Consider the following 22,404-nt stretch of genomic DNA (forward strand, 5'->3'; position numbering starts at 1 on the left):
GATCGTCTCTAAATGTATACGGCCACCAGTACAGCCCTTACTTTAATAACCACACGCAAGAGAAAGGCAATCTCATTTAGGAACCCTAGCTCATTTCTTGATGAATGAGCCACGACCTCAAACGATTTCCCTTCAATCCGGATTTTGAGTTCTTTTCCTTACTTTCTCCCCAAATGCTCTTCTACTCGCGTTTCCAAAACTTTCCCATTCACAAGATTTTACCTAAATAAAACTTTCTCGGCCTTTCACAAGTAACCTGACTCGGACAGAACGGATAGAGATGGGAAGGTGGAACTCGTAGAGTCGTAGCCACCTCCAACGCGTCCGCTCCCGGCCGCTTCTCCCGGGAAGCCTCCTGTGACTTACACACGATCCCCAGTGACGCTGCGGTAGCCGCCTCACTCAGCCAGAGGCAGCCGCGCCTGCGCAGCAGCTAGGCTGCGGGTCAGCGAGGTCATCCCAGCGCGGCCCGGGAGGGAGGAGGCGACTGTGGGCGGAGGACGGTGAGAGGGGAGGGAGGAAAGGAGTGGGGCGGGGCGAAGGGCGGAGGGGCGGGCTTTTCCGGAGGTTCCGACGTCCTTCACTTCCTGTTTGCCGGACCTTCTGGATCCGGGTCAAGGGTGTCCACCTCGTCTTCTCCCCGGCTGATCCGGCACCGTCCGTGACAGCGGCTCCTGACTCAACCCGGGGCGGGTTTCATCCCACGACCTGCCGGAGCCCGGACGCCCACAGCTGCCGCAGAACGCGGAGGCGCGCTTCCTCACCCACCGGCTCGCAGCCCCGGCCCCTGAGCACCCACAGCCGCCGGGGGACCCCGCTGGCCCCTCCGAGCTGATGCTGAGAGGGACCGCGGGCCCGGGGCGGCGGCGGAGTGCGGGCCTCTGGCTTCTTAGGCCCATCGCGGGCGGTGCCGGTTCTTACGCGCCCCAGGCTTGCCAACTCCCGCCCGGGCTTGGATGGGCCCGCCTGCCCGATAAATGTGGCTACTGAGGCGGCGGTGGCGGTGGTCGGTCCCGCTGCTGCTGCTGCTGCGCTCCAAGTTCACCTCCGCCCCGGGGCTCTCCTGGCCCACCTCGGGGCCGTGGCCGCCCGCTCCTTCCCTCCTGGGCCGGGCCTTACAGCGTGGCGACAATGGACAAGATCCTGGAGGGCCTGGTGACTTCTTCGCACCCGCTGCCCCTCAAGCGGGTGATCGTGCGGAAGGTGGTGGAGTCGGCGGAGCATTGGCTGGACGAGGCGCAGTGCGAGGCCATGTTTGACCTGACGACGCGGCTCATCTTGGAGGGCCAGGACCTCTTTCAGCGGCAGGTGGGCCACCAAGTGCTGGAGGCCTACGCGCGCTACCACCGGCCAGAGTTCGAGTCCTTCTTCAACAAGACGTTCGTGCTGGGCCTCCTCCAGCAGGGCTACCACTCGCTGGACAGGAAGGACGTAGCCATCCTGGACTACATTCACAACGGCCTGAAGCTGATCATGAGCTGCCCGTCGGTGCTGGACCTCTTCAGCCTGCTGCAGGTGGAGGTGCTGCGGATGGTGTGCGAGAGGCCGGAGCCGCAGCTTTGCGCCCGACTGAGCGACCTCCTGGCCGACTTCGTACAGTGCATCCCCAAGGGGAAACTGTCCATCACCTTCTGCCAACAGCTGGTTCGCACGATAGGCCACTTCCAGTGCGTGTCCACCCAGGAGAAGGAGCTGCGGGAATATGTCTCGCAGGTGACAAAAGTGAGTAACTTGCTCCAGAACATCTGGAAGGCCGAGCCCTCCACCTTGCTGCCTTCCCTGCAAGAAGTTTTTGCAAGCATCTCTTCCACAGGTAAGGGTCATGACATTCCGAGAAAATCTCTCTTGGAAATTTAGTGTGTGTCTCTTACGTACACACCGTGTTTGTTTCCCTGCTCTGAAAACATCTTAATGGGAGAGGAGATCTTAACACCTTCATCCAAATTCTTATTCACTGCCCTATTCAGGCTGTCACTTTGGACATTAAAAAACGGGCAGTGTTTCCAGTTTAGAGGTTGAGAACGTCGAGGTCTAAGACCTTTGGCAGCAAACAAGTTGCTTAACTGCCCAGCTTCTGCTCAGGTTATGGAATGCTTTGAAGATGACAGCTACTATGTAAAAGCTTCTATTCATTAGTGACTAATGGCCGCATAATAATGTTTACCGGATCATTATTGTACTGTGAGTCTGTCATCTTGCCATCATGAGTTTTTCCTCAGTTTCTTAATTTTTCCATTTTTTAATTCATGGACTGTGTGCCATTTATTATTAGATTATCCTAGTTAACTGTGTCGTTGTTGAATATTGACATTTTATGTCTTCAGTAGTTTGTGAGAGTAGATCCAGGTGGATGAGTGAAGGGAAAGAGTATGAAGGCTTAAATAGGTGTTTTTGCGCTCCAGGTGTCAATAGCCCACGGATCGTGTCCTTAGAAATCCGGGAGGGATCAGGTGATACTTAGCAGGAAAATGCTTTCTCACCCGGGAATTTTACCTGTATGTTTGCATTCCTTGTTCGGACATGGAGCTTCCAGCTCTGTAAGTTGTGAAACAGTAGATCCAAAACTGTGTTCACTCCCTGTCTGCTTGGCACAGTTGTTCTCTGGCTGTTGTTCGAAATTGGACTTGTGAAGGAGGTATCCTCCTTTTATGTTGAGAATCAGAAATAAGAGTAGAGTTTTAACAGGCTCCATGCTTTCCTGATGAATTAAGTACATTTATGAAAGAATTACCAACTATATATTTGCATTGTCTGAGTTTTGGTTTATTTTTTAATTGTAATTTTTCATGTATTGCCTGTGTTGCTAGAACAGTTCGATTTCCCCAGAACTTTTTCAGCTGTAGCAGTAAAGGTGCTCATCTTGGATTTGCTTAATTTTCATGTAGTTTAAGCAAAGTCCCCCCAAAATTCATCTTAGTTTCTACTTCTTTAAGTGATTTAAAAAATTTTCCTTAGAACAATGTGATGACTACTATAATTAATAGGGGTAAGTTACTTTGGAGGATCTAAAGTGAGAATTTAAATGATACCTTGCATTTCTTTTCTGACTACTGCTTTACAAATGAGTATTTTAGCACGACAATAACAATATTAAAGAATGCAAGAAAACAAAGTAATTTACGGACTAAATATGGCCATAATGAAGAATAGTTTTTATGTAGCAGTAGTTCTGTCGAAGTACTACTCTTAATCTCTCGTTTCTGCAGTTTCACATTCCTTGTATGTGAGCGTCACCCATGAGATGGAGTGTAACAGCTGCTTGGTGGAGGGGTGGTAAATTGTTGCTCTCTCGAAACACTCCCCTTGAACCTTGTTGCCATGTTCCTTTTTCTTTTCCATTGAGAAATAGACGCCTCCTTTGAGCCTTCCGTGGCACTGGCAAGCCTTGTGCAGCACATTCCTCTCCAGATGATCACAGTGCTCATCAGGAGCCTTACGACGGACCCCAACGTAAAAGATGCGAGTATGACCCAAGCTCTTTGCAGGTACTTCTTCACAACACCACAGATGGTAATTGTAGATTTGGGAGGAGGAGATATTTTGCTGTATTTTCTGGGTAATGAAAAACTTAGGGAAATGTCTAAACCTGAAATTGTGGAATCAAATATATAAAGACTCCCCAAATTAATTGAAATGAATTGTTCACCTTACTATAGGCCTGACAGGCATCCAGTAACTCACAAATCTGTTTTCAATTCAGCTTTCTAAAATTCCAAAAATATAGCACACGTATACACTTACTGTACAGTCAGGAGTTGGTTGGATTATCAATATATTTTACTAATTTCTTTGCTCAGTATTGTTGCCTGCAACCTATTTCCTCCTTCTGGGATTTTTTTTTTCTAAGTATATACTTAGTATATACTTTTACTTTCTCTTTCAACCAGGACCTCTGGGTAATACTTTCTTAGCCTTTGTTTGAAATGTGGTTTTTTTCTTGCTTATTCCCAAGTAGATGATTTGGCAAGATACAGAATTCTAATTTGATAGTCATTTTCTCTTAGCATTTTGAAAATAATAACTGCATTGTCTTCTGGCATCTATTGTTGCTGATGTGGAGTCTGCAGTCAATTTGATTATCGTTCCTTTGTGAGTTAGGGTCTTCCTAGTTAGGGTCTTCTGGTAATGTTTATGCTTTTCTCTTTACCCTTGATGTTTTGCAGTTTTATTCTTATATTTCTAGGTGTAAACTTAATGTTATTTTTACTTCTCAGAACTCTTGTGCTTTTATTAATTCAATCATTCGTTCTTTCAGCTATTCAAGTCACATTTATTGAGCACTTACCATGAGTGCCAAGCAGTGTTTAAAAACCTCATTGAACAAATGGGTAGAAATATCTATCCTAACGGGCTTCTAGCTGAGGAGGCAGGCAGGCAATATCAGTAACATATTTGAAGAGTTGCATCCTGATCTCAGAGATGCTAAAATGTGGAAAGGTACAGTCATTGGTGTTCTGGTTTAGATTGCAGGACTTTTCTTGCCTTAGTGGTACATAAACTAAGTTTTACATCCTAAAACTGATTTTGTTTTAGATTTCATTAAGTATGGTAAGTAAAATAATTTCTTATGTTGGATAGTGATGAGTGTTTTTGGAAAAAAGTAGATAGGAAAGCAAGAAAGCATGGGGAATGGTTTGCAATTTTAAATAAGATAGATGAGGAAGGCCTCACTGAGAAGGTGACCCTGAAGTAAAGATATGAAGGAAATGAGGGTGCAGACCTTGTGGGGATCTAAGGGGAAGAGCATCAATACTGTCTTACAATTTACTAGTTTTTCCTTCAAAGGTACCCATTTATAGAGATTATTCCAGTTATTGAGTTTCTTTATTTCAATGACTGTATTTTTCTAATTGAGCTTTTCCTATCTTCCTGTTCTTGTTTCATATCTGTCTGGTTTTGTTTTATAATTTTTTTCTATTTTCCTATGTGCGCATATATGTGTGTGTGCATAGCACATTTAAATAAAATGTAAGGATTTATTTATTTATTTTTGGCTGTGTCAGGTCTTAGTTGTGGTGCGTGGGCTTCTCTCTAGTTGTGGTGTGTGGGGTTTCTCTTCTCTAGTTGTGGCACGTGGGCTCTGTAGTTGTGGCACACAGGCTCTCTAGTTGAGGCGCATGAGCTCAGTAGTTGTGGTGTGCAGGCTTAGTTGCCCTGTGGCATGTGGGATCTTAGTTCGAGAAGAAGACAGGAACCCGCATCCCCTGCATTGTAAGGCAGATTCTTTACCACTGGACCACCTGGGAAGTCCCCTAAAATGTAAGGATTTAGAACAGTGGTTTCTGTGCACCTGTTATAAATTACAGTCATCAGGTAACCTGTAAACTTAAGTATTTATTTTGGGTTCTCAGAAAGCTACATGTGTACAATTCTCGCTCTCTAGCATTTAGTCTTTTTTTCCTCTCTTTTTTTTTTCTTATAGTTTATTTATAATGTTCTGTATGGCACTCTTAGTCTTAATTTTTTAACCTCTTCAAAACAACCATAGTGTCCAATTTACGAATTTATTTTTAAGATATATTTGGAAATTAATTTTTACCTATGTTTCTATGGAAAGTTGTGATCCAGTTTCCGTTGCATTTCCAATTTATCTGACATGATCCTATTTAACTTATAATATACCTGGAGTAATTATTCTTGTATTGCAAATGTAATTGAAAAGAATAGTAATGTTTACTTTTATCACACTCCCACCTTCTACTCCCCCATACTCTACGCTTCCCCACACATAGCACTTGTCATGCTTTACTGTCATTTTCTGTAATCCAAAGAAATGCAAATGCAGATATTGTACAAGAACCAGATAGTAACATTAAAGTATGAAATAGGCCGGGGTAACTGAAATAATAGGGAATGGTACACAAGCATTTTCTAAAAGAGAAAGCTGATCCTCAACTCCAGTTGCCTTGTTATCACAGGGAAATTTGAGTTCAGTGTTGCTAATCTGATTTTTCAAAAGGAGACTGAAATCCAGTTTTTATGTGGAGTTTTCTAATTTTTAAAACATTGGAACAAATAAAACTGAAGGCTGGATCTAGCCCTTAAGCTGCTACCTACAATAAAGTGAAAATTGGCTTTATGCTCTACAAATTAAGATTAAATCTATTTTGTGGCCTTTCATAATATTGCCAATTTTAATATTTTTCAAATTGCATGTACGTTTTTTTGGCTATAGAGAGAAATGGTTTCATTTATTCAACAAATTTGAGCTCCATTTTAATGCAGATCAAAGATTAAAGATTAAAAAACAAAACAACAAGATCGCTGTTCTTAAGCCCACAATCTAACGGAGGAAAGAAGATTTATTACAACTAGCTAACTGTTCTTTAAATAGTAAGAAATTAAATCAGCCTATCAGAGTTAAGTGTCCTTAAAATTCAAATTGTAACCAATACATGGTGGATAAGATTACTGTAGTTAACCATAAAAATAACTGATTCTATAGTGCCTTTGTCTGAGAGGATTGGAGCATATGTAAGTCCAATCAAATTGAAGCAATGCTAGAATATAATCAAAGTGTAGCCAAAGATGCTGCCTTTTACGCCAGCAGAGCTTAGTTCAGATACCAGTACTACTACTTATTAATTGTGTGACTGTTGAAAATTTCCTAACTTTCCTTATCAGTTTGAGGGCAGAAACCATATTTTACTATTATATTTTTAGCACTTAACACAGTGCCTATTATATAATAGATACTCAAATATTTTTGAATGAGTGGCTTCTAATTTGTGTTACTTCTGACTTGAAGTATCTTTAGGGTGGTTAGGAGATTGGGTACACATGGCATAAGATAAAGACTAGAGGCTTACGAGATGGGAGGCTAGAAATGGAGAGGATGGAGGAAAAGGCTGATTGGGTGATTAGAGATGATGAAAAGCCATGGCCAAGTCGAATTTTGTACTCTGCCCCCCTCACTCTTTACTGATACTCCCCTTAGACCTGAGCTAAAGGGAGTTCTGGCCTCGGGCCCTGTGTGCTAGAGAGCCCAACCTGGTTCTACTCTGGGACTTTGCTCCCCACGGGGAAGAGTCCATACAGCCAAAGAGATGTGCTCACATACACTCCTTCTCTAAACCACATGTTTTTTTGTGTACGTATTTATGCTAAAAAATATATATACAATATGTACTCATATGTTTTCTTTTAAACAAACAAAAAACAGTTTTAAAAAGATATACCGGCATTTTTTTCTTTTTTAATTCAACAATATCTCAGATCTTTCTGTGTTAGATCCCTGTGGATAGATTCATATTGATCTATCTCATCTTTTAAAACTCAACATAATATTTCATAGTATCAATACCATAGTATATTTAGCCATTTCCTTATGATGGACATTTAGATAATTTGCATTTTTTCTGTATCACAAGCAGTGATGCAGTGAATATACTCTTTGTACACAAATGCAAGTGTCTCTAGTTTCTACTTCATGTACTTAGAGTGGCCACAGACTTGTGAAAACAAGGCTAACAATAGCTGAGAGACGTGGAACAGCTGTTAGGGACTACTTTAATGACTTACAACCATCATTGTTGGCCAGAAAAACAAGAAGGGAGATAAAATGTGTGCAGGGAGCAGAGAGAACATACAGATAACTTGTAGTAAAATGAGTTTGAACTTTGGAGCCACTCTTAATGTCTGATGGAACATTTTAATCTTAAGAGCAAAAACCTTAATAAAGGTAACACTCCAGTGTTCATGTATTGATAGATAATTTATAACATATCAATATGAAAGTCAGTCCTTTTGACATGTTAGTTGCTCTTTGGGCCCCGTGTTTATGTACTTAGTATTTATATTTTACATTTTGTACAATCAGAGTATTTGTTTATTGCCACATGTGTAAATATTTGGAAGAAAGACATTCACAGTATTTCCAGTGTATTAACTCATTTAACCTTCACATCGGTCCTGTAAAATTTATCCGTAATCTACAGATAAGGAACTGAGACACAAAGAAGTTAAATAACTTACATTAGTATTTAGGGTTCCCCAGCTAATAAATGGTGAATTGAGATTTTTAAACCATATCATTCTGACTTTAAAAACCTGGTTTGTTTTACTATTTTTTTTTATTATATAGTCCTCCCATTTGGATTACTGGATCAAATAATATGAACATTTGGCCCAGTTGCTTTCCAAAAGAGTCATAGCAGTCTTTTTCATTGTGGTTGGTGTTTAACATTAAGGATAGTCTCCATCATACCCCATATTACTTTATCTTTATTTCCATTAAACGGGATTGGTACTCAAAAAGAAAAACACTCATTATTACAAAATGAGGCCATTTCAGTATTTACACATGTGGTGCCCTTTTATCTATTTGAAGTTTCTTTTTGTTGTCTTTGTATGGTAAGATTTTGAAAGGGATGAAGAGACCTGTTTCACAATTCAAAATATAGTCTTTTTTAACACTGCATTTCATATTTAGACTGTAATCACCAGAAAGGAGAAATTTTGGTTCGTATCTGTATGTCTCAGTTCAGATAGCCATATTTTTGTTTTTTGGATATTTATTTATTTATTTATTGGCTGCATCTGGTCTTAGTTGCGGCACATGGGCTCTTCATTGCAGCGCACGGGCTTCTCTCTAGTTGTGGTGTAGGCTCGGTAGCTGTGGCGTGTGGGCTCAGTAGTTGCAGCACTCGGGCTTAGTTGCCCCGTGGCATGTGGGATCTTAGTTCCCTAACCAGGGATTGAACCAGTGTCCCCTGCATTGAAAGACGGATTCTTAACCACTGTACCACCAGGAAAGTCCCAGATAGCCGTATTTTAACTGTTCTCCTTAGAGTAAATTTGCCTAATAAATTATTGATACCACTATATAGCATGTTTAAAACTTTGCATTTATGCAAAATGATTGTTTATCAGAAATTCTTTTTATGCAAATATGTTATATAAGAAACTGTCAGCTTACAAGATTGGAAACTCCTTGAGTTCTAGCACCCATAATAGTCATTTCTACATCTTGAATAGTACTTTTCACAAGCAAGCTCAGTTTACTTGAGTCACAAAGTGAGTGATTATAACTCCTGTTATTCTTAACTAAATAATGTTAAAGATATTTTCAATGCTGATAGTTTTGTTTTCCTTCAATTTTCAGAATGATTGACTGGCTGTCCTGGCCGTTGGCTCAGCATGTAGACACATGGGTGATTGCACTCCTGAAAGGACTGGCGGCTGTCCAGAAGTTTACTATTTTGATAGATGTTACTTTACTGAAGATAGAACTAGTAAGTGGGAGTGTATAAATCTATGGGAACATATGGACCCATATAATAAGTCTTTTCATCTTTGGGTTGTCCCCTTTAAAGTGTCTAATTTTGAATATGGTCTTGTTTTTGGTTTTCTTTTGAATGGGCTTTAGAAATTTAAAATGCTGCTTAAGATTAGGTAATTAAAATAATTTTGCTGTTTTCAGGTATTTATTATGAAAACAAATTCCTCCCGTTATCTCTTGAATCCCAACTAATCAAACTTTTACCACCGTTATTCTGCCAAAGCTGTCTTTGACACCAGTGCTTTCCAGTGTTGCTTAACTCAGGAGTTATTTCTCAAGCCCTCTCTCGCTGACCTGTTAGTCATTTGACATAGTTGATCACTCCCTCTTGAAACACTTTCCTGCCTTAGTTTCCAGGACATTATACTCTCCTGATTTTTGTCCTAGTTCCCTGGCTTCTCAGTCTCCTGTAGTGGATCTTTCTAACTTTAGAGTGCCTTAGAATCGCATCTCTGGTTCACTTTCTTCTCAGTCCATACTTATAGTGACGCATGGCTTTAAATAATGTCTCTAAGTTAATGACTGCCAGGTTTATATTTCTAGTCCATTATTCTCCCATGGACTCCATATTCACTTATCCAGCTTAGACAGTTGGATCTCAAGTTCAACTTATCCACAATCTAACCCCTGATTTTTCCCTCCCAGACCTGGTCTTCCCCATCTTAAATGACTGCTTCATCCTTCTACATGCTCAGGCCCAAAACCTTGAAGCTATTCTTGTCTCTTTTCATTCTCTCTCAGCCCATATCTTACAAATCCTGTTGACTCCACCTTTAAAATATATCCCGAATTCTACCACTTGTAACCAGCTACATCACTACCACCCTGGTCCAAAGTAATCATCACCCCTTGCTATATTGATTGCAGTAGCCTTGCAGCTCCTGCCCTTGGTCCTCTTCAGGTGTCACACAAGGTCCTACCTGATCTGGCCCACTGCTAGCTACTTCTCTCATCCGGTCTCCCACTATTATTGCCTCCGTCTCTGTGCTTTACTTACACTGCCCTCGTTGTTATATCTCTAGTCCACCAGGGTGGAGGCCTCAGGGCCTTTGCTCTGCTTATTACGCTCTTCTCCCAGTTATCTGTCAGACTTACTCTCATTCCTTTCAGTTTTTTGAAGTCAGGTATCACCTTTATCACGATGCATTTTTTAAATTCCGTATATAAAATAGCAGATCTTTTTGCCACTCAGCACTCCCTCTTCAACATACCCTGCTTTCATAGCATTTCTCTCCCATGTTACTTTTTATTGTCGCTACTCACCCTCTAGACAGTAAGCCCTGTAAGATCAGAGATTTCTTTTTTTTTAATCTACCATTGTATCTCCAGTACTTAGAATAGTGCCAAGCAGCAGTAGGTGGTCAATAAGTATTTGCTGAACGAATTGAATGAATAAAGGAACAGGGAGCTATCACCTTGTAAACATGGTTTGACAGATTTTTATTTGATCAGGGAGTTTTCAGAGTTGGTTAGGTCATGATATTCTCTTGATCTCTGTCATATTATTTCCCAACTTTCTCCCTTTCCCAGAATTTAATAACATATGTTATGACAGAACTTCTCAGGAAAGGGGATATTCACACAAATAATTTTTGGCCCTAGGAAAATAACCACTGATTGGATTAATTATTTCCCTACCAACTCTTAAAATGGATGTCTTATCTTTTCTGCAGGTTTTTAATCGGCTTTGGTTTCCTCTTGTGAGACCCGGTGCTCTCACAGTTCTTTCTCACATGCTGCTTAGTTTTCAGCATTCTCCAGAGGCGTTCCATTTGGTAAGTTATGACGCAAGCTTTCTACACCGAAAAGACTTGTTTTAAAATTTCAATTTAATATTGAGTCACATTTGTATATGTGAAAAGATTGTAGGTTGGTCCTAAATCCTTAACTATTTTCGTGTAGCTTTATGATTCCTTTTAAAATTGAGATTGTGAGATTTCCTTCCAAAGAGTATGTTTTTAGAATGTTTTGGGTCTCACCAAAATTGCTCCACTTGCAATCACAACCAGCAATTGAAAGTTAAAAGTTACTCTTGTACATGAGAGATGTCACATGTCAGTGTCACTGTTGGTTGTCTGTTGCACAGGTGAACAGTGTAGGAGAAAAATGGTTTAAAACCACTGACTGCTTTAGAATTTCAGAAGCATGAAACCATAAGTCTTTGTTTTGTTGCCCCAGAATTAGGGCTTTTCATTCTCTTTCAGCCCATATCCTACAAATTCTGTTGATTCCACCTTTAAAATATAACCAGAATCCTAACACTTTTAACTACAGCAGCTACATCACTGCTTTTGATTTGATTTGATTTTGATTATTTGATTATCAGTTATTGCAGGTAAAAAATGACAAAATGTTATTTTGGGAACCTGTCCATTTTTCTACCTAGGGGATCACAGGAAAGCAGTGGTTTATGTGGTTACTTGCTTCCTCCAAGGTCTGATCCTCAGTTTTACAGGACTAGAAACTCATTATCAACACACCCACAATGTTAAAATCTTAGGAATACGGACCCACCACAAACGAATTCAAAGGAGACTGATAAAGTGCAGAATTTCAGTTGTTGATTGTCAGCTAGAAATGTAACTAGCCTCAGAGAATTATATACTCACATAGGCTACTTGGTGCCTCATTTCCAAAATCTTCAGGCTTAATAGAAGTAAACCTTACTAACAAGTAATTACATTATACATTATCTCTTAGGGTGAGTGATTTCTGCAGTTCATTGCCCTAATTGGTGAGCTTGATCATCAGTTCATAACCTTATATCCATTACACAAACAAAACTCAAACTTGAGCTAATACAGCAGCTATACTAGCAAAATCTTCCAAGGGAAAAAAAACAACTATTTTTCCCTGTCTTCAGGCATGATCATGTATAGGCCATTTGAGAAAAGGTTTATTTTCAGAATTTCTGGGAAGGAAATCATCCATTCTAATATTTATTGCTCTCCATACATTCCTTAATCTCTCTGAAAAGTCACTTTTGCTGTACTCTAAACCTATTTCTTTGCTCAATTTTTTAAAAGATAGAAGATATCTCCTTACCTTGTATTGCTTTTTTTTTCCTGAAAAAAGTAATTGAAATGGCAAATGGTTGACTTTGAAATATTTGGCTACTGAAATAAGTAAATATTAAATCATTTATTTAAAGAACAGTTAGATCTAAAGTAGAAAATTGTGATCTGGCCTAGTAAAGTCTAAAAACAAAGACCTAATAACTCTCTACATTCTGTGTGTAGCCTGACCTGCTACTCAACTAAAATTAACTTGGGCATTTAGTAGTGGATCATGTGGTAGTTAAATCACCTATAACTCTAAATAACTCAGCGAAGGACTCAGGTTTAGGAGTTGCTAAGAATGAACAATAATCTGGAATCACCAGCATCATTATTCATTGTATTATACATTTAGAATATTTTAGAGCAAACTGAGATTGAAATTATAGTGTGTGTTATTATGGACCAAGTTGCTTTTCGTATGCTTTTTATAAGTGGGAAAAAATTTTTAAACAAAAGAGAAAATATCAAAGCTTCTAATTAAATAAGTTATACACATTTTCTCAAATAGTAACTTAAGTTTAATGAGTATCACAATAATGTCTGCAAATATTTAGATTTGCTCATTCAGGAAAAAAATCAACTTTCAGATATTTAGAAGGTAATAACCTGCTTGGATGTCTATCTATATGCTTGTGAAGAACTTAGTCTTATTTCCACATCAGTGATCATTTTGACCACATAGGATGTAGTAGTAGACAATTATGTATATTATCTGACTGCAGAGATCCAATCTACACTAGGAAGATTGTTCGCTAGCTTTTAGAAGATTTGGTATTTGTAAATTAAACAATCATTTTAAAAATTCTTTCCTCTTCTCTTCCATCTCTGTCTCTCCTGTCACCTCTGAGGAAACAATATTTTGGATTTCTGACTATTTTAGCAAGAGAGTATCTGATAGATATGGCTTTATGGAGCAAAATTATAATTCAGATTTGCTTTGAAATGTAGAGATGATAGCAGTAGAGTGAACCATTAGGAACTGGTAGTTTTATGGTCAGATTAATACCTTTGTTGGAGGTAAGATTAAAGAAAGTGGTGCAAAAGCTAAAGTGTGATTTAAGACCTCAAAGCATAAGAGTAAAACCAGAGACGGCAGAATGAGAATAGCAGTGTTAATTTAAGAATATGATTTTCTTTCTACAGGAAGGAAGGGAGTTGATTGGGATATAACTATAATTGTTGTCACTGCTGTTTGATGATAAGTCCATAGAGCTATAACTTCACTTTTATCACGAGTTAGTAACCAAAAAAATGTTCTACACTGCTTTTTATTTCGTTCATTTGGCTACTTTGAGAATAGTCTGAAGAAGGGCAAAGGTGGAAACAGGGAGACCAGTTGGGAGGTTTTGCATGAATTGAGGCAAGAGGTGATTGTCAGTTGAAATAAGAAAAGTTCTAGATGGTATATATGGTGTATGCCATGACATATTATATGTTATATTATATGAAGTGATATACAGCAAGCAGTGTCTTTCACTGGACAGTGGGACAGAGACTTTTTCTTTTACTTCATACAAGTTTGTATTGTTAGATTTTTTTTTTTTACAATAAGTATAATTCATTTACAATAAAATTAAACTTTTACAGAAAGATAATATAACAATATAGGAAGTTAGTGAAATTACCTGCAATCTCACTACACTACGGTTTTTATGTTTTCCATCACGATGTTTTTTTCCCTATATATTTTAACAAGGTTGTATTTATATTTGTAATCTATATGCAGTTTTTGTATCCTTCTTTTAAAATTTAACATTACATAATAAATATTTTCCCATGTTGCTACACAGAAAAGTTCTTCAAGTAGAAAATAAGAAGATGCTTTTTACATGTGAACTGTAAATATGTAGTATCAAATTATAATTAATAATTAGTTGAGACAAGTATAGCACCGTACTAATGGAATGAGCTATTGCTGCAAAATAGAATTTATTTTATTTTGTTAATAACCTCTTAAATACGTGATTGGCTCTGTATTGACTTTTTATTCGAATTTTATAATGAAAGGACATTGTTGTGCTTATTATCAGTATTAGTAGTTTTCTACATATTTATGAGCAATGAGCATTTTAGATTTCGCTTTCATTTTTAACCCCAATTCCTTAAAAATAAGAGAAATTTCTAATTCACTTTCGTTTTAGAACTGTCTCTTCTTTTTGGAGGTGGGCATGGGGATTGTTAGCAAGGATAACCATGCTTACATAAGACACCGTCCCTAAAATAGAGGTAGTCCCTTATCTTAAAGAGAGGTACTGCTGTAACCTGAGCTGTCATTTTATTTTTATTTATTTATTTATTTATTTATTTATTTATTTATTTATTATGGCTGTGTTGGGTCTTTGTGCACGGGCTTTCTTTAGTTGCGGCGAGCGGGGGCTACTCTTCGTTGGGGTGAGCGGGCTTCTCATTGCGGTGGCTTCTCTTGTTGCAGAGCACGGGCTCTAGGCACGCGGGCTTCAGTAGTTGTGGCTCATGGGCTCTAGAGCACAGGCTCAGTAGTTGTGGCACACGGGCTTAGTTGCTCCATAGCATGTGGGATCTTCCTGGACCAGGGCTGGAACCTGTGTCCCCTGCATTGGCAGGAGGATTCTTATCCACTGCACCACCGGGGAGGTCTGATCTGTAATTTTAGTTACATGCATAAATTATCTTGAAGGTTTTTTGAAGTAGACTTTAATGTCTACTTAATGTCTAATTACACTCCGTATAATTCTTTCAAGTGAAAAATCTAAAATTCACACTAGATGGAGCTCTTAAGCTAATTCTGGGTTTATCTTTTAAAACTTTCTCCCTACTGAACAATCTGGTAAATATAATAGCCCTAACATTTTTCAACTTAAGCCATTTTTTAGAATGGCGGCAGTGACTAAGGCTCCTATTTTGTACCTTAATTTGTCTGTACCTTAGTTTTAGATGGAGTATAAGAATGAGGAGAGGGGTCTTGTATGGAATTACAATTATATGTCATTTAAACCTAGATTTACCTTGATATTCTAGAAATGTTTAGCTTCATAACTTTTTTAGAAAAAGGCAGTGACTAAACATACAGAAAAGCATTTGCTGATCATGTGACATTTGCATTCCATTTGTAGGCTAGAGGATTTGTTGACAATTTGTATAAATAGAGGAATGTTTGTCTTCTTTTCTGTTCAGATTGTTCCTCATGTAGTTAATTTGGTTCACTCCTTCAAAAGTGATGGTCTGCCTTCCAGTACAACCTTCCTAGTGCAATTAACAGAACTGATACACTGTATGATGTATCATTATTCTGGATTTCCAGATCTCTACGAACCTATCCTGGAAGCAATAAAGGTATGATAATAGTTGCACCAGTATTTGCGGAGCTGCAGCCCATGATGTGATAGATGAATGTGGTGAAACAGTCCTATAAGCAGCTATTCATTTCACTATTTTATGGAAATATGCCTTTTATATGTAATAAAATATGCAGCTGGAATCAAGGTTCATTAATTTTTAGGGAGTAATCTCTTATTTACTATAACTAATCTAAATTAATAACCATATTTCTTCAGTTCTACAATGCCAACAATGATAAGGTGTACCTGTAAATTTGTAATACCTTTGGGGGAGATTTGTTTTAAAAAATGCTACATTAAGTTAATACATACATCAGAGTTGCATCCCAATATCAGAAATGTTAAAATATGTAAGATACATCTTAGAATCAAGGAAAGACAGTTTAATAAAATATTTGACTTAGGTTTCTTCTGTTTTTTATTTCATTTTTGCTATGGATTGTTCATGAATGTCCATATTTCTTAGAATCTTTACTTGAATATTTGCGAACATACTGGTTTTCAACTTTGTATAGATAACTGGATCTAAAAAGCGTTGATTCTGTTTGTCTTGAAAATGGGTCACAATAAGCAAACTTTCCTCTTAGTAGATTTATTGCGTGATCAGGGTAGAGCAAAAGAATTGAAGAACTTGCCTCAGCTAGGTGTATTCAGAAGTTATTAGAAATCATTTCTATTAACAGTGTTCCTTTTTGAGATCTGAAATAAAATATAAGGTCTCATTATCTGTACTTCTTATGTATCTGAAGTGAATTCAGAGCGTGCTCTTTTTACCATAGAGTTAGCTAAATCAAACTGAGCCCAGAACACAAGGCTGTTCGGCAATTAATGTGTACTACTGGTATGACAGTTTGACACTTCTGAAGTAAATGTCTTTATGTATAAAAGGGTTTCTTTGTTGGTTTTTTTTGTTTTTTTTTTTTACTTATTTTTTTGAATTTTAGAACTTTATTTTTTTACACAGCAGGTTCTTATTAGTTACCCATTTCATACATATTAGTGTATACACGTCAATCCCAATCTCCCAGTTCATCCCACCACCACCACCCCCCGCCACTTTCCCCCCTTGGTGTCCATACATTTGTTCTCTACATCTGTGTCTCTGTTTCTGCCCTGCAAACTGGTTTTTGTCATGGATTTGATAGTAATGTTAATCTCTTTCTGCAGTGTCGCTGTGTCCATAGATGAAAGCTATTGCTGTTGTTAAATGTCATTCTTCACTGCTGAATGTTGAAAATTCTGATAACTGAAATAGGCTCAGAAGAATCAAGGATCTCCCTCTTAAACCAAGGGAAGCACTTTCCATTAGCTATCAGCAACAACAACAACAAAATCAAATCCAAAGATTAAAGTTCCTTCAGAAAATGTTTTCTGAGGTCTAAGTACCTTCGATGGTAATAGTCCGAAAAAGCCTGAATGATTTTACCAACTTTCCTTATTCTCCAGTGCTCTACTCATGCTTGAAACCACTTACACTTAAAATTTTATCTCGTATGTCGCAAAGCAAGGAAGAAACTGTATCCTGTAATAATTTTTCTATATGGTTAAACATGAGATTGAGTTTTATTTCTTAAAGTCAGAGGTCATTGTGCTTAGATACTTTCATTTTTCATTCCCTGATTACTTTGAGCTTTTATTTCTAAGGGTTAATACTGGGTAAATATTAGTATTCAATGAAAAGGAGATATTAGTTTCACTACAGAATTTGAAAGCAAATTGTTTGTTAAGCTTATTCAATTGTGTACTAATTTAAGTCCTCATTCTATAGCCTTTGAATAGCACTGCAGTATACTCTCTGATGTCAGAGGTTTATTTTGAAAACATTTTGCTGGCAAATAGGAAATATAAATAGTTCAAATGTGACTTGAATTTCTGGTTCTTGAGTATTCCTCAGCTTGATAAACTCTACCTTAGGAGATACTTACTCATTTTAGGAGATAATTATTTTTGCCATGTAGTGTAATTCGATTTTTTGATGACTGCTCAAGTATTATCAGTGATTTCCAAACTAAGTGGGAGAAAACAAAGGTTAAATGTCAGTGGAAGAATCTTCCTTATGGTGTTAACTTAATAACAAAAAATAGTTTATATTTTTACACTACTTTTCCTCTTTATGATCTACAGGATTTTCCTAAGCCCAGTGAAGAGAAGATTAAACTGATTCTCAGTCAAAGTGCCTGGACTTCTCAATCCAATTCTTTGGCATCTTGCTTGTCTAGACTTTCTGGAAAATCTGAAACTGGGAAAACTGGTCTTATTAATCTAGGGAATACCTGTTATATGAACAGTGTTATACAAGCATTGTTTATGGCCACAGAGTAAGTTTAAATTTGAGCTTTTTTGTTTGTTTGTTTTCATTTTAACTGTAGAAATTGATGCATGCTAATGGAATGTAAGATGGTGGGATTATCTTCACATTATTTCTTATATATTGCAGAAATATTCATATTTTCATATAATTACCTTATTCAGAAATGAATTGCTTTTACTGCTCAGGAACTTTTAAGATGATAACTTATATAAATTCTACTTCATGTTTATATTATATATTGCATTTAGAGTCTTTTGAATTAACTCCGAGTTGATATTTATTAATGTAACAGAGGGATTGATTGAGCTTATTTCAGAATTTAAGGGTCCTCAAGTACTAATTTGTTATTATCCTGTTTTTTTTAACCTGCGTATCTTTTTTTTTTTTTTTTTTTAATTTATTTATGGCTGTTTTGGGTCTTCGTTTCTGTGCGAGGGCTTTCTCTAGTTGCGGCAAGCGGGGGCCACTCTTCATCGCGGTGTGCGGGCCTCTCACTATCGCGGCCTCTCTTGTTGCGGAGCACAGGCTCCAGACGCACAGGCTCAGTAATTGTGGCTCATGGGCCTAGTTGCTCCGCGGCATGTGGGATCTTCCCAGACCAAGGCTTGAACCCGTGTCCCCTGCATTGGCAGGCAGATTCTCAACCACTGCGCCACCAGGGAAGCCCCTAACCTGTGTATCTTTTAAGGTGGTCATGTTTTTTCTGCTTATAGATATTTTGCTGTTTTATCAGATCAATAACTCCTTTGTTGCTGTTAAGGAAATTCAAGCTCTGCTTCCCACCCCAAGTTGATAGATACTGAACAACTGTATAAACAGACATGTTTCTTTGCCGTCTTACAGATTTACTTTCAAATTCATTTTCTTTTGCAGCCAAGCAAATAGGAAATCAGAGGTTGTTAGCTATGTGAATACAATCTGTAAAGGTACAAAGTAACGATAAACTTTTCCTGAAGGCAGAAGCATGGTTGAATTTTTCTCTTCTGTACCAATAGAGTATTCATGGGACTTGACCAAAGGTGTTTACAAATTGAGTTCTAAGCCTTTGTAAGTTTTTATGCCTACCTAGAGGAACCATAAACTAAAAGATAAAGAGTTTAGCTTTATTTTCTTTTCTGGCCTCAGAATATACTATCAACACTAAGGTGTTTTTCATTTGGTCTGGTGTTTTCTTTTGTCTTTTGGTTTGTTTGTATTTGGGATTTTTTTTTTGTTTTTTAAGAAAATGTATACTCTTAGACACAAGTGATACTAGGCATAAAGCTAAAGTAATCCATGTCTCACCACCAGAGGTCATCTAATCCAGCCGTCTCATTTTACAGATGATAGAGAAAGCAGAGACCCAAAGCAGTTATAACTGGCAACCACAATTCAAAGAGCACATCTTATTGTACAGTGGCCAATACTATCTCAGAATAAGCAGACAGGATATTTTATTTCTTTGGTAATATGTAAATTCTTTGTGGTTTAAAAAAAATAAATCTAGAAGTACATAAAATAAAAATCAGACATTCCCATCCCCAAAGGTAATTTGTTAACAGTTTTGCTTGTATTGTTCCAAACCTATTTTTTGTACAGAGATAAGATTTATCTAGTACAAGAACAAATGAATTGTTTTTTTAAAAATATGTTTATAAAGGATCCTATTTATATATTCTTTTCCAGCCACTTGTTTTTTTTCTTTTAATGATTTGTGTTGGAAAGAGTCCCACGTTAGTGCAAATGACAGAACTGTGTCATTCTGAGTAAATAGGTGTACCATGATTGATTTAATCATATTCCTACTGATGAATATTAGATTGTTTTGCTTATAATTAATATCTTTCTGCCCATATGCAGTTATAGAGGATATTCTTTGAATAGGGTGTGCCAAATTGCTCCCAGAAAGGCTATAGCATTTGAACTTGCATACTAATACATGATTGTACCTATGACCCCATGCCTTTAGCAGTACTTGATATAATCAGTCTTTAAAAATTTTTCCAATCTGGAGGAAAATGTGTATTGCTGACCATTACAGAGTTTTTCCCTCTCTAGTTTTCTTTGTTCATTTGTGTTTCTTTTTTGAATAACCTATTCTTTCCATTGTGCACCTTTCTGTTGGGTCCTTTTCTTTTTCATACTGATTTATATATACTGTGGATGATAATCCTTTGTTGCATGCTTTCTTCCAGTCAGTATGATTCAAATCTGTGGAGTGTTTTGTTTGCAGTTTTTTTTATTTTATGTAGTCAAATCTGCTATTTATCATTTATAGTGTCTGAATTTTAGGAAGCCTTACCCTCTAAACTCCTTCCCCGCCTGTTTTTTTCTTTTAAATACTTCAGTAGTTTTGTATTTTACATTTAGCCCATTACTCCTCTGTGGCATTTGTGATGATGTGAAGTCTTAACCTAATTCCATTTTTTTCCAAATGGATACCCATTTGTTCCTATACTGTTTTTTGTATAGCTTCTTCTTTTCCCATCTGGCACTAGTACCACACTCTTTAAATCACTCTAACTTCATAGTAGTTTTGATGACGGCATATTTTTTTATTTCATGCAGATTTGAAAGAATTTAAAGGTTGTTTACTTAAGTTATTAGTTAATAGCTTAATCTATTTCTATTTGCTAATCCAGAAGATAGGAATAATGTGTGACTGCACGTGGCCATTGCCAGGCCACGTAGTAAGAGTTCAATTACCGTCATTCTCTTCCTTCTTCACTACATTGTAGGCAGTGACTTTGCCAGGTAAAGGGCCTTCAGGTAAGTGAAATTTTACTTTGAGGATAATAAGTTCTTGAACTAACTTCTCTTTAGTTTTTAAAAGAATGCATCGTGTATATACATGTATACAAAAATTATATTTTATTATCTTTCAGTTTCAGGAGACAAGTATTATCTTTAAATCTAAATGGGTGCAATTCATTAATGAAAAAATTACAGCATCTTTTTGCCTTTTTGGCTCATACACAGGTGAGTGTGTGTGTAATGTGTATATGTTAATTGCATTGAAAATCTTCTTTAAACTTCACATTATACCAAACTTGGTGAACCTTTTTAGCTGATGAAATAATATATATCCTCCCAACACAACAAATCCACATAGAAATCTAAAAAGATACTGCCTAAAATCAGGATATGCTCTAAGTTTTTATTTCTCCCTTCTGCTTTACATTCTTGTAGATGAATATTTTACTGACTCATTATACTGATTATTATAGATAAAATCTGATTTTCTATCCAAAAATAAAGCTCCTTCATGAAGAAATCGTTAAAAATGAATCTTTATTGTTAAGTTTATAGATACTAATCGGTAGATCTTCACAGTATTGAACAATTAAAAATGAACAATTAAAATAATTTTGTGGCATCTTGGCTTCTTTTTTCTCCCATTTCTAATATATGTACCCTTTAATTATGACTAAACTTCTAAGCTGTAGAACTTAATGGATAAGCTGTTTACCTATTAAGTTCTAGAGCTTAACATTTTGTGATGATCATTTATGTCCACAGATTATTCCAAGGAAATGAGTTTATGCTAATGGCAAGAACATCACATAGTAAACAGACATTTATTGAGAGACACAATATGCAGTCTGATAAACATTCAAAAAGGAACCCTTATGCTCGAGGAACTTATACTTTAAGTTTTGAATGATACATACGAATAATATATATCATTTATAAATAATACATATTATTTTCTGGTTATACTCTGATTGTCTTAGTTTCACAGAGGTCTAAAGGAGCAGGTAGTTACAGCCAGAAGAGAGGATAGATTCAGAATCGGTGGAATTGAGTTGATAGGAATGGTTTGTTTCCTGTCTACAAGTGGAGAAATATCTCAAGTATAACTTCTTAAATGGAAAGAATCAAGACAAGATTGACGTATGATATGATTAGTGATGGCCTATGAGATACTCAAAGGATCATTTATACTATTTTCTATCTGGGGGAAATATGTTCACAAATTAAATTTAACATCTCAGGACCAAGGGAGATGAAATCTCCTCCCTGCAACTCCCAAACATTGTTTTCTAGTAAATGGATTTATGCACTTGCTTTATCACTAGTCTGTATTTACTGTATACTGTATAGAGTCGGCCCTTGAACATCACAGGTCTGAACTGCAGGGGCCCACTTACACATGGATTTTTTTCAATAAATATGTACTATAGTACTACATAATCCATGGTGGTTTGAGTCAGCAGATGCGGAACCACAGATACGTGAACAGATACACAGTATATCTTTACAGTATAACTTTTCAGTATTCTGTAAAGTTTTTGACTAAGCAGAAGGGCGGCACCCCAACCCCTATGTTGTTCATTGGTCAGCTGTATAGTATATATGTATGTGTGTATCTCTGCGTATACATGTAGATATAAATACATTATATATACTATATTAACTTATTAAGTTAGAACTATTGGGAAAAAATTTTAGGAGGCT

General features: G+C 37.3%; 1 protein-coding gene across 2 annotated transcripts in view; it reads left to right on the forward strand.

Annotated features, from left to right (window-relative positions):
• Positions 1-601: 601 nt before the first annotated feature.
• The window catches only part of USP38 (ubiquitin specific peptidase 38), a 33,293-nt gene continuing 11,490 nt past the window's right edge, over positions 602-22,404 (forward strand). Inside the window, exons 1-7 of one of the 2 annotated variants that reach the window (XM_059922539.1) lie at positions 602-1,813; positions 3,344-3,485; positions 9,104-9,233; positions 10,954-11,055; positions 15,493-15,651; positions 17,781-17,974; positions 20,832-20,925. In XM_059922539.1, the coding sequence (XP_059778522.1) occupies positions 1,132-1,813; positions 3,344-3,485; positions 9,104-9,233; positions 10,954-11,055; positions 15,493-15,651; positions 17,781-17,974; positions 20,832-20,925 (1,503 nt within the window). In that variant the 5' untranslated portion in view covers positions 602-1,131. The remainder of the gene's footprint in view (positions 1,814-3,343; positions 3,486-9,103; positions 9,234-10,953; positions 11,056-15,492; positions 15,652-17,780; positions 17,975-20,831; positions 20,926-22,404) is intronic. The other variant, XM_059922540.1, reaches the window with a different exon arrangement.

This window comes from Balaenoptera ricei, chromosome 5 (assembly GCF_028023285.1).
Source record: "Balaenoptera ricei isolate mBalRic1 chromosome 5, mBalRic1.hap2, whole genome shotgun sequence".
Classification (NCBI taxonomy): domain Eukaryota; kingdom Metazoa; phylum Chordata; class Mammalia; order Artiodactyla; family Balaenopteridae; genus Balaenoptera; species Balaenoptera ricei.